General features: G+C 35.4%; 2 protein-coding genes across 2 annotated transcripts in view; both read left to right on the forward strand.

The window, feature by feature from the left end:
- Positions 1–1,076: 1,076 nt before the first annotated feature.
- Brf (Brf RNA polymerase III subunit) overlaps positions 1,077–13,323 on the forward strand; it is a 76,275-nt gene continuing 64,028 nt past the window's right edge. The window contains exons 1-3 of the mRNA XM_074180878.1: positions 1,077–1,195; positions 1,250–1,474; positions 1,527–1,751. Of these exons, the coding sequence (XP_074036979.1) occupies positions 1,108–1,195; positions 1,250–1,474; positions 1,527–1,751 (538 nt within the window). The 5' untranslated portion in view covers positions 1,077–1,107. The remainder of the gene's footprint in view (positions 1,196–1,249; positions 1,475–1,526; positions 1,752–13,323) is intronic.
- Positions 6,757–13,165, forward strand: LOC111506417 (mitochondrial nicotinamide adenine dinucleotide transporter SLC25A51). The gene is made up of 2 exons (XM_023161482.2): positions 6,757–7,258; positions 12,658–13,165. The coding sequence occupies exons 1-2, from the start codon at positions 6,829–6,831 to the stop codon at positions 13,047–13,049; spliced, it is 822 nt and encodes a 273-aa protein (XP_023017250.1). The 5' UTR covers positions 6,757–6,828; the 3' UTR covers positions 13,050–13,165.

Below are 13,323 nucleotides of genomic sequence, written 5' to 3' on the forward strand. Positions count from 1 at the left end.
ATAGATAAAAAACTATTTTAAATACATTCAATACTGCTTTTTCGAACTTCTCTGTAGCATAACTTTATCGGGGAGTTTGTAGACACGAGCCGAAGAAGAAAAATTTGCCGAATAACGATATATCAATTATAACTGATTGATGGAAAAATAACTTTGGATACAAGTCTCATGTTCCACTAACTACTCAACACATAAGTGTATGTAAGTTGGTGTAAGATAAAAAAAATTCAGTTTCAATTTAATGTAATTTTGTAAGGAACTTTTGCAAAAAAATTCAACCCAACGTTCAAACAATTATTTCAAGAAGAAGAAATCCATCTTGATTTTGATCAGGTTGAAAATCTCTTCCCGTACCCTTTCAACTGTCTCTCGCCCTGAAGACGAGTGGTTCAAGAAGAAGCTTATAAATCGATACTTGATAAAAATAGCTGCGTAAACGCAAGCGAAACATAAGTGGAACCACCTATTGGTGTGACACCCAAGCATACGACGCTTTAAATTTGTCATGAAAGATTTGAAGGAAATAACCTGCTTGCAAATTTCAGATGTTGCTAGTTGCACTTGTTTCTCTGTGATTGAGAAAAAAATCCAAATAAGGATTGATCTTTCATTTATTTTACACTAAAATTCAGCCTGTTACTGAAATAAAACTCTAGAACAACAATTCGAATGGAGGGAACGTACGGAAACTCGGAACCACTCGAAACCGAAATTTAAAAATGACCATGACGCAAGATGAGACGTCATTCAAGAATAGGTGAACATGAACAGTTGAAAATTACAGTTTTTCGGTGAGAACTGGAACAGTACGAACAAGTTCTTCAAATTTAACTGTTCAGTGCTATCTCTACTTCGAGTGCTGTTCACTGCTTCTTCTTCTTACATATTTTTTCCAATATTGATTATTTGTAACAAATTACGCTACTTTATGTTCAAATCAGCTACGCCGCGCCGCTATCGTCGAATAAATTCCGCTACGGTTGGCAACTCTGCTCGAATGAGAAGCAACGGCACAGAACTATAACTTAGTTTTAGTTCTGTGAGCAACGGCCATAGAAATTAAAGACAGTTTGAAGTGTTTTGTGAATTTGTGTTTGATATTTGGTTATGACACAGTTCTGGATACATAACCTAGATTGCCAAAAATTGGTACTTAGAATTCCAAAACCAAATTCTTCACATAATCAAAACACAGGTGAAACGGTACGAGTACAGTAAGTTCGCGTTTATTTTAAGTTCATTTCCGTAGCATCACACAGAATGTCGTCGGGGCGTAAGTGCAAAAACTGCGGAGGCTCGGATATCGAAGTGGACCCCGCCAGAGGGGATGCGGTGTGTACGGCTTGCGGGTCCGTGCTCGAGGACAACATTATCGTCGCTGAAGTGCAGTTCGAAGAGGGGGCTCATGGGTCTTCTAGTGCTATCGGACAGTTCGTCGCAGCTGACTCAAAGGGAGGCATAACCAAGTTTGGAGGTAATAAACTCTTCTTCTAGTTAGCATTCATTGTTGATGGTCTGAATTTTAGGCCTCCATATGAGTGATAAAGCGGAGTCCAAAGAAATCACCGTTCGAAAAGCTCGGCAAGGGATATCGAGGCTGTGCAGCCAGTTGATGCTGAGTCAACACTGTATCGATACCGCTTGTAGATTTTTCAAACTCGCCCTCGGGGAGAACCTGACCAGAGGCAGGAGGAACACGCATGTTCATGGTGCTTGTGTTTACTTGACTTGCAGGACAGAAGGTACAGCACGTATCCTTTAAAAGAATTTCATGTCTTTCTGAGAGTTGTGCACTGTTGTCGTGAATCAATTTGAAGACATCTTTTATGCTTTCAACTTGATTGTAGCAATGATCAATGAAAGCCAAATTATAGTCTTCCACAAAACTATCACACTTACCCATTTATTAAAAAAATTACAATTGAATTGTGTAATACATAAAATTAGCTGTTTTCAAGCTGCAGCCTGTCTTTTCTTTGGCATCTGAAGTACAAGCACAGTAATTTTTCAGTTAAATGCCTAAATGATCCAAACTCACTTTTAAATAAACACTTTTATAAGTTGAAGAGGGATATTTCAATATCACTTCATTCAGTTTCATTTGATATCTACATAGCAAAACTCACTACACTTATTGTGTTATAAGTTTTGCTGTAAAAATATCATATGCTTTTTTTTTCTTCCATAGATTTCAAATCTGTTAACGTATTTTCAGACAAAGCTTGAAACTTAGAATTTCACCATAACAACATAGGCTTTAACGGCCTGAGTCACGATTAAAGAAGTACAAAACGTTTCGTCTGTTGTTGTGGCAGAGATCATCAGTGGTATATGCGTTGAGTGTGAGGACGATGGTCATATCTACAAGTCCCAGCAATGAAATGTTCGGTATTTCAGCCAGGATTTTTTTCTCTTCAATTCGCTATGAAACACTGTTACATTGAAAGAAACGTTAAACAAATAATGGAAAATATTGTGAAGTCAAGATAAACGTTGGGAAAAATCTTTATTTGATCTACTTCACCGTTGAAATGTGGAAAATGGCACATTTTGAAAAAAACCGGAGAAAAACTCAATAGAAATCTGTCTAAACGTCTAAAAAACTTCTTGTGAATGCAAGATGCGATGTGATATGAAATTACCAAAACCTTTAGATGTTCATCTAATAAAATCATTGAAAAAAACAATATACGACTGTTACGAAAGCAATGAGATTGCTACAACTGAAATCATAAGGAAGAAATTGAATATTTCCAGCCATAACGTTAGCTGCTGTGACAAAACTCTTCAGAATTGGATAAAGAACTAGGATTTAGATTTAAAATAATAAATAACCGTCAAGCAGTCATGGAAAGCAGAAGAATAGTGGAATTGCGTTACAAATAATTAGAACAAATAACTAAATATAGACAAAAACAACGACAAATTTTCTATTTGGACAAAACTTGGTATGACACTCACGACACATTTACGAAAGGGTGGACTGATGGTTCGAGAATGTGTACGCCTAACGTGCCTCCAAACAATGGGTCGCGACTAATCATTGTGCATTGCGGAGGAAGTGAAGGATGGGTTCCGAATTCTTTGAAATTACGTGGAAAAAAATTGAGAACTGCAATGTTGACAATTTGTATTTTGAAGATTACTATACCAAAAACCAACTACTTGAAGTTCTACAGACAAAAACATTTCTAAAAGTGTATGCCCTTTGAGAATATTGCTGAAGATACACCATACTGAGACTTCCCCACTATTTTTGAGTTTTCAATCCCATCGAGTTGATTTTTGGAAAATTACCTTCTTATAAAATTTTCCAAAATTTGATACCAACTTACATTTGATTCTGTTGAGCACTTTAGGCGTGAAAAATTGAAAAATGTAAATATATACATTACACTCTTCCATCCTCACAAACTTTACGCATTTATAGTATTAGTACAGTAGGATTAGGAGCATTACCGATGTATTTCATTCTAATTCCTTCAGTTTTTTTGCTGATGCTATTCAATATTGTATACAGGGTTGCGCAAAAGTCCGGAATAAAATTAATATCTTTTTAACCAGTATTTTAGGAAAAAAACGCCGAAACACGTTAGTTGATTTCACGTTGTACGCATTTTTTGGTAATAAAAAGAAATTTTTTTTTCAACCCCTTAGCTGCAACATTCCCCAACTTTGTTTTTCAAATGCAAACCTATGTCGTGTATGGGCTCATTGAAAAGCTCGTAAAAAATGGATTCTGACCATAACCTTTTTTTTTTTTGTGGTTACAATGAAATGAGAAAAAACTCTTTTGAAAAGTTACAAATACCTAACTTAGTGCTATCTACGGGTGAATTAACGTAACAGATGCTGAAATTGGCCTCCAGCCTCTACTTGGCAGCCTCCTAGGCGATGGTAAAACCCGTCTACGGAATTCCGAATGGCCTCAGCCGGTATGTTATGTGATTCCACTCTAATTCTGCTTTTTAGATCTTCAATATTAGCCGGCCTATTTCGATAAACGTTGTCTTTCATATATCCCCAATAAAAATAATCTAATGGCGTTAAGTCTGGGGATCTTGGCGGCCATTCAATTGTACCATGTCGTCCAATCCTGCATCCTGCAAATATGTCATCGAGATATTCTCTGACATTAATACCACAATGTGGGGGAGCGCCGTCCTGTTGGAACCAAAGGGGTTCAGTGGGGATATCTGGATCTGCTTCGTTGGGAAACATAACAGCTAAAGCAGGGACTAATTCAAAGCGTAAAAAGTCTAAGTAGCGTGTAGCTGTAAGGTTTTCCTCAAAAAAGTATGGCCCTAATATTCTGTTGTTGATGATGCCTGCCATTACATTTACTTTCTGAGGACGCTGCGTACGAGTTTCGCATATCCAGTGTGGGTTTTCCTGACTCCAGAATCGATAGTTGTGCCTGTAGCTTCGTCCGAAAAGAGTATGTTGAGTGGAAACCAATAATTCTCGTCACATCGCCTCACTATCCCCTCACAAAATTGCAAACGCCTGTCATAGTCATCTTCCAAGAGCTCTTGGACAAGACATACCTTATATAAGTGGTATTTTTCTGTTTTCAAAAACCTCCCAATCGTACGTCTAGACGCAGGACGGTTTTGGACTAATGAAACCGTTGACAAATGTGATGATCATTACAACAAAGTATAAACAAAATAAAATTTGGAAAAACACAGTCAAAATTAAAATTAACGAAACTGATGTAGAAATAGTGAGTAAAATTAAGTATCTAGGGTTCATTGTAGATAATACAATTTTATCGAATGATCATGCTGACTATATAATAAGCAAAATATCAAAGAAGCTGTATTTTTTTTTCTAGAGTGGCATCTGTATTATCAATGTATGCCAAAATAACATGCTATAATTGCATAATAAAACCTCATTACGATTTTTGCGGGACTCTCTTATATCTCTTGAATCAGAACAAATTAAATCAATTACAAAAATTACAAAATCGTGGAATGCGAATAATATTCTGCAATAGAATGACACCTATACATAATAATGCTCTGTAGTTTAAGGTGGTTTAATGTCTCTCAACGATTGTATTATCAAACTATGATATTTATATTCAAAATAATAAATAAATTGCAACCAACATACTTAGTAAACCTTTTAATCACAAATAGTGAAGTACATCATCATGATACTAGATCGAACACCAATTTTCACATCTCAAGGACAAATTCACGTAGCAGTATGAACTCATTATTTTTCAAAGGTCTGGACAGTTTCAATAAACTACCAAATAACATAAAAAACTCTTCTTCTCTCCGTCTATTCAAGAGGGACTTGGTAACATTCATAACGAAAAACTGAATTAAAGCTAATTTATATTTAAAATATAATAATAACGAAGACTTGGTTTGAATGAATATATAAGTAAATATATAAACGTGTATCCTATATAGAATATGTGCGATATATTTTTTTTTCTTTTTTTTTGGGATTTTCTGTTATTTGGTTATAATAGACTAATTTATTTTGATTTTTATGTATTATATTTAGATAAAGTACATTAATGATGTTTATATTAGACTTGCCTATCTGGAAATAAAGTTCTTCTTCTTCTTCCTGCAGAGATACGGCAATGTCCAATTTTTGATCTTCGTCTAAAACATGTGGCCGGCCACTTCTGGGCAAGTCCTTCACTGTATCATGTGTTGTGTTTTACCTGGAATATCTAAGTTAAATCCGGTCTCGAAGAACGAAATATTGAAATTCAATGTCAGTCAAAAAAAATTTTTTTTATTCTCTCTGTTTTAGTTACAACAACTGAACATCAAACTAAATATAATTAAATACATGGTAAATGAGAGAGTAAACAAATAATAATGAATATAAATACTGAACATTCTCTCCCGCAGTAATTGATTCGAATAAAAGAAATTACTTCAAATCTGATTATTCTCGGGAGACTTCTCTTTAAATACATCAAGTATGCAAAGTGTAGATACAGCTCGTTTGAATGTTGTTCGAGAAGCTGTAACAACATCAACCACTCTGATTTTGCCATCCTTCCCAGGGTGAACATTTACACGAGCAATTCACTTAGAGATTGCACACGACCTGAGCACGGATGGTTTCATTCATGTTTTTCGACAATTTGGTAGTAGACGAGGTTTTCCGCAAGAGATGTATAGTGACAAATTGTCGAAAAACATGAATGAAACCATCCGGCTCGAAGGACCAATTAATGTTGTGTTTTACCTGGAATATCTAGGGGTTAAAAAAAAATTTCATTTTATTGTCAAAAAATGCGTACAACGTGAAATTTACCGACGTGTTTCAGCGTTTTTTCCTAAAATACTGGTTGAAAAGATATTAATTTTATTCCGGACTTTTGCGCACCTCTGTATAAGTGGGTATCTATTGATTGACTGACACTCATTCAAAGACCCTACCTGCATCAATATGCAGGTAGGTTCCATACAAAGAACCTACCTGCATCAATATGCAGGTAGGTTCTTTGTATAGCGTAAATAAGCGTCAAGGAAGGGAATCAGGATTTTCCACCCCCGAAGGGAAAATAGGGGTTTAGAGATGGTATTGAATGTCGTTAGTTTTGAAGTTGGAAACCCGAAGTTTTGGGTTAATAAAAAAATATTGTAACTATTCGTTTGAAATGATCTGTCACGAAACTTAATGTGCCAAACCAAACTCTACGCGGGCAACGACTAGTAGCGACTATTTTCCCGGTTTATTTTGACCGGACTATTAGATCGGCCTCACGCAACATTCGACGTTCCCCGAACTGTCACTCGTGACAGTCAATAAATTCTGAATGAAAATGTCAAACCGCCTCGTCCCATGCCCACCGATGCTTATTTGAGGGACTTCGGATGCGGTCTTGGGGCCGCCTTCGTCACCACCTCCATCACCTTCCCCATCAACAAACTCATCTACCGGCAGGTCCTCGGAGACGGTCGTCTCAAAAACGCTTTCGAATCCATCCGCAAAGAGGGCCCGTTCTACCTGTACCGCGGCTGTCTGCCGCCTCTCCTTCAGAAGACTGTTTCCATCACCACCATGTTCGGCGTGAACAATTCGGCGATGATAGCGCTGAAGCGGTACAACATGAATGAGTACTTGGAAAAGATAAGCGCGAGCGCAGCATCTGGTACCCTGGAGGCGGGGTTCATGCCGTTCGAAAGGGTGCAGGTTCTGCTCGTGCACGCCAAATACAACAAGAGGTTCAGGAATATGTTCCACGCTTTCAAGCAGTTGAGAGCGCAATACGGTAAGCTAGAATTAACTTTTTGGTGAATTGTTTTCGTAAAACAACGATAAAAATGAAAACAACAATAAAAATTAATTGGCGCTCCGGGACAACTTCATTCGGGTTTATAAATCCTTTATTTAGCAATGAAACTGCTAATACAATACATATATAATCAAATACGACACCACAATGTGTTAGTCAACTAAACTTAGGAATAAAATTTCTAAGTATGAGTACTACAATAAATATACAACATCTTCTTAAAATATCACAGTTGTTAGTCAATATAAAACACAAACAAAATACAAATATAGAATACAAAAAAAAAAGTTCATACAGTTAAAATTTATATTATATAAAGGCTAGTTCATTCACCCAATAGATGACTCTTCAACTTTCTTTTGAATAATGCAAGAGTGCTACATTCTTTAATATTTTTGTTCAAACTATTAAAAGCTAACATTCCTGCATGGTAAATGGATTTCTCAGTATTCTTTTTATTTTTAACTCCTACATATATGTTATTACGCGTTTTTGTATTATAGTGATGATGATTCTCACTGTATTCAATATGCCTACTCAGGTATGTCGGTGATAGGTGATTATTCATTTTATATATCATTATCATTGTATAGTAATATACGAGATCTGTCTCAGCCATCCATTGCAATTCCTTCAGCATTGCTTTGATTGGTGTCTCTCTTGGTTTTCTTAATATGATCCTCATGGCTTGGTTTTCTTAATATGATCCTCATGGCTTGGTTTTGTTGTTTTTGTAATCTATCCATTTCATTTTTATTGGCAGTATATATTATCGATGCACAAAATGTAAAATGTGGTAATATAAGTGTGTTATATATTATAATTTTTGTAGATTTTCTAAGTGTTGGCGAAATCCTTCCTAGAAAGCTAACATTTCTTGAGATAGTTTTTATTACCTCTTGTACGTGTTCTTTGAATGTTAAGTCTCTATCAATTAAGACTCCAAGATATTTCGTCGCACTAACGGTTTCTATTTCTATATTATCAATATGGATATTTAAATGTCTGCTTTCAAGTTTATGACATCCCGTTTTATTAGTAAATAACATGAATTTTGATTTATTACCATTTAATTTCAATACATTATAACTACACCACCGACTTATTTTTTGTAGTTCACTATTCATTGTATCTATCAAATGTTCCACATCATGTGCACAGTAATATACAAGTGTGTCATCAGCAAAGAGATGAACTTTACACTTGTCTACCTCATTAACAATATCATTTATATATATTAGGAATAAGAGTGGTCCTAGTGTACTGCCCTGAGGTACTCCGTTGTTATTGACCATTTCACAGGACGTTACATTATTGAGTTTTGTTACTACTATTTAGGTAATCTTCAAACCATTTATAGACTGTACCGGATATTCCATAATTTCTCAATTTAAACAGGAGTCTTTTCCTATTTACTGTCTCAAAGGTTCTTTTCAAATCTAAGTAAACTGCTCCTACATTCATATTTTGATCTGTCCACATTTTCCAGTCAAATAAAACACTTTGGACCGCTGTTTTGCAATTATGCCCAGTTCTACAACCTGATTGATTTTCAGTTAGAATATTATTACTATTTAAAAAATTTAACATTTGCCAACAAAGTATTTATTGGTCGCATATCACTGGCTTTACTTGTATTCTTTACTTTTGGAACTGGAATTATTGTTGATACTTTCAGCATAGATGGAAATGTACCGGTGCGTAGGGAATAGTTGACAAGGTTTAATAATGAGCCTTTTATATTATGATATACTTTTTTCAGGAATTCCGTTGTTAGATCATCATCGCTACCTTTATTTTTCATTGTCAACAATATATCATGTAGCTCCTCAAAACTAATCAATTTGAAATCACTCAAATGTTCTTTTGCAGTGTTTTGTATCCTTATTTCATCTTGTGTCTCAATATGTATTTCTTCTACTAATTTATTGATACTTTCTACAAAATATGTATTGAGTTTATCAGGAATCATATTAATATCTACTTCTTCCTCATTGTCAATCTCTAACTTGGTGAATTTTGTTCTTTCTTTTGATGACAGCAAAGGTTTCAGTGTTTTCCACATTTTTTTGGGGTCACCACTACAATTATCTATTTTGTCCTTGTAAAATATTGATTTTTGTTCTCTAATAACTTTCACCACATTATTTCTTGCCTGTTTGTAGTTTTCTTTGTCTTCAATCTGTTTTGATTTCTTATATAGTTTGTTATCCCTGTATACTACTGATTTTCTAACTATATCATTCCACCATTCTTTATATTCCGGTTTAATTATTTTTTCCTGTTTTGGAGCTGCTTTATCCAAACATTCTTTCATAATACCTGTCATATACTGGCATTTCTCATCTACATTATCATGATGGTATACCCAATTTACCTTCACCAGCTCATTATTTATATCATCATAATTAATTTTGCCTCTAGTGTATATACAATATTCGTATGGTGTTTGGTCTTTATCATTGTTTAAATTGAGTGTAATTAAATAATGATCACTTATTTTTGGAGTTTTGTGTATATGAGCTGAAATATTCCTGTTAGTAATCACCAGATCTATAATACTTCCACCATTGTCAGTAGGATGAGTAATATCATCAATAACTTGCATGAAGCCCATATCAGAGGTAATTTCCCTCAATCGTTTGCTGTAGGTGGTGTTTGCTGAGAAATTTATATTGAAATCCCCCACTATCAGAACCAAGCAATTTATATCAGACATTTCATTACTATCTATTTAAAAACTAATTAATGACAGTTATACCTAAGATTAACGAACATTACCTGAGTTTAATGACTAGATCAACTAATTATCTCACAATAAAGTGTGAATGTGATGAAAATATATGATAATGTATTTTGAAAAACAAGTATCGGCCAACTCTATCTTATATTTTAAAGTTAATAAATATAACAGTCTATTTAATAAATATAATAAAATATATTTAATAAATACAAAACAAAGTCACCTTCACAAGAAACAGAACACACTACGCCTATGCAGATAAGGACGCTTGATAATGAAGAAACCCAATGAATAGTTATGGCATTTTAAGGACTCAAATATAATATACCTGCGAAGTTTTGATCAGTTTACCGATGTTTCAAAGTATTTAACGAATTGGTTCACCTATTCGCTCGTACATCCTATCGATATGCAGAAGCTATCTTGTTACAAATTTTATGGGATCATCTTTCTTTTCAATGATTTACAATGGCAATGCATAGACAATAAAAATAACCCCGGTAAGAATTTAGTTCTAACATGTGTTAGAACCCAACATTCCGTGTTAGGAATAACACGTTAAAAGGTAACACCTCGTTAATCCTTAGCTCGCACAAGTTTCGACTTCTGAGGGTTGTCGTTCGTAGGGGTGCGACAGCTGGTTAACGGAAAAACAGATTTTTTTTTAACAGATTTAACATTGTTGCCGTTAGCTCTCAGTTCAATTTGTATATGAGTTACCTTCAATTGAAAATTGTTATACTATAATACTTGATATCCAGTTTGATCACTTATGCAACTGTCCGGACTTGTGGTCAATAAAAGAGTGTGTATTCGGCGAGTCTTGGCCTACACCTGCCGATATAATAATAATAATAAATCGTCTTCATTGGTGAAGGTACAAAATAGGCGCAGTTTAGCCAAAGGCTACTCTTACACTTAACCTAAAATGTGCAATTATAATCAACTAAAATGATAAGTAGAGAGAAAGACACGATGAAAAAAACGCATCACATAATAATAAAAGTGGTTTTCAGAAAATGTTTTTTCAGAATGACTCTTAACATCTCCTTTCGAAAGTTGCATACAATTGTATAACAGTGAGTTGTAGAATTTGATGGAGAGATAAGTGAACGACCTCTGAAACAGTGACGTCTTATGACGAGGGACATGCAGTTTATTTTTTGATCTTACATCCAAGGAATGTAGCATAGACCTAGGAATCACTTTATTGTAAAGTGATGTGGGAATTTTGTAACTCAATACTTTGTACACAAAATTGCAAAGATTATAATTAGTACGATTGATCATTGTCAGCCAGTTTAATTCTTTGATTTTACTCGAGACATGATCGAATTTTCTTAAATAATAGACAAGTCTACAACAGAAGTTCAGTACTTTCTGTTTCCGTTTTAAATCAAATTTACTTAAAAGATTGCTGTACACAATGTCACCATAGTTGAACCGTGATAAGACCAACGACTCAGTGAGAAGTTTCCTGATTGGTCGACTGAAAAAATATCTATTTGAATAAATCAGTTTGAAAGTCCCAAACGATTTTCTAAGCAAATCATTCAAATGCAAATCAAATTTTAGGTCAGAATAAAAAATAATACCTAGGTTTTTAATGGAATTCACAACGGGAAGTGTAGTGTTCTCAATTCTAATTGTGAGATGTTGTGCGACTATAGCCCTATTCTTTTTATAACCGAAAAGCATCAAATGGCATTCATTCCTATTCAATTTTAGATTAAGTGGCGCAGCTAAATTAGAAATGGTTTGTAGGTCAGAATTGATGAGGTTTTGAATAGTTCCATAGTTGTAGATGTTTAAGTTGGTATACAATTGCGTATCATCTGCATAGGCCTGAACTTTTGAGTGCTTCATAGAATTCAAGATGTCACTGGTGTAGATTATAAAGAGTAAAGGTCCTAAGATTGACCCTTGAGGCACACCAGAAGTAACATTTCGAGTTGACGACATTTCATTATTATAATATACCGTTTGACAGCGATTCGTTAGATATGAAAATAGTAGCAAGACTAACTCATCCGAGAATCCATAATATTTCAATTTGAAACATAATAGAGAATGATTTATAGTATCAAATGCCTTCGAAAAATCTAAGGCAACTAGAGCTGTCAACTCTTTATATAAAGGAGATGTCTCCCAGTGACCTGTCTACCTTTCTGGTAAGGACAGGATGCATGATGACCTATGAGGACAACTTCTCGGGAGGATGAACAATGTGGCATAAGCGCTGTTGGCTCCTTCCCTACTCCACAGATCCAGTTTGGTCCAGAATACGTAGTTACTTGCCATTAAAGTGAGAGCATGACCTTCTGAGGATAGACTGTTGTCCGAGTTTCTATCATAATGTTCGTGTACACCAGTTTTTCTTTATGCTCACAGTCTATCTACCTGTACCTGCTAAGTGCAAGAAAGCAGATATCCTGTTAGCGAATGATACGTACTAAAATGCCTGTCAAATAGTTTTTCCACAACGCTTTCAAGTCACCAGAGTCAGTATAAGTTTGTTTCGTCCGTAATCATGAGAAATATTTTGAAACCTCGACAAAAAATCTCGCCCGGCAGTATAATTCGAAAACATCCTTTATGACACACCCCACCATCCTATCCATTCCTCTTGCAGGTCTGAAGGAGTACTACAGAGGCTTCACGATAATCTGGATGCGTAACATATGTTCGAATTCCTGTTTCTTCATAACCAAATCGGAACTCCAGAAGCTTCAGATCATGAAAGACAAGAGGGTGAAGGACAGCGTGAAAAACTTCTGCTCGGGCGGCCTGCTCGGCCTCATCATGTCCACCCTCTTCTACCCCATGAAAGTAATGAAAATCTTCGCGCACGAAAAGATCGGTGGGCCCCACTACAGCGTGTTCAAGACGGCGGCGGCGGTGTACAAGCAAAACGGGGGCGGCCTCAAGAACTTTTATCCGGGGGTAGCGATGAACGGCGTTAGATCGTTGCTCAGCTGGGGCATCACCAACATGGTGTTCGAGTTTTTGAAGAATGTCGCTTGAGGTTTGTTTCAAGGTTATGCGCCAAACGGTTTGTGACGTTTTTCCTTTTTTGCCACCAAGTAAAGTTTTTATACTTATATTACCCATTTTGCAATAAAAGTGATTTTCAAAGAGTCTCTTCTTATCGTTTTTACATGTACTCAACAGTCCTGAAACCACAGAAAAATGCATAGGTGGTTCTGAAGATCGTATGATGAGTTCTCATGAATATAATAACTAGTATTATTCGATTCCATTGACGATGTCACGAACAGTGTAGCCAGGATTATCTACA

This window comes from Leptinotarsa decemlineata, unplaced genomic scaffold (assembly GCF_025532065.1).
Source record: "Leptinotarsa decemlineata unplaced genomic scaffold, Ldec_3_MD MMD2_tig00026307_RagTag_RagTag, whole genome shotgun sequence".
Taxonomy (NCBI): Eukaryota; Metazoa; Arthropoda; class Insecta; order Coleoptera; family Chrysomelidae; genus Leptinotarsa; species Leptinotarsa decemlineata.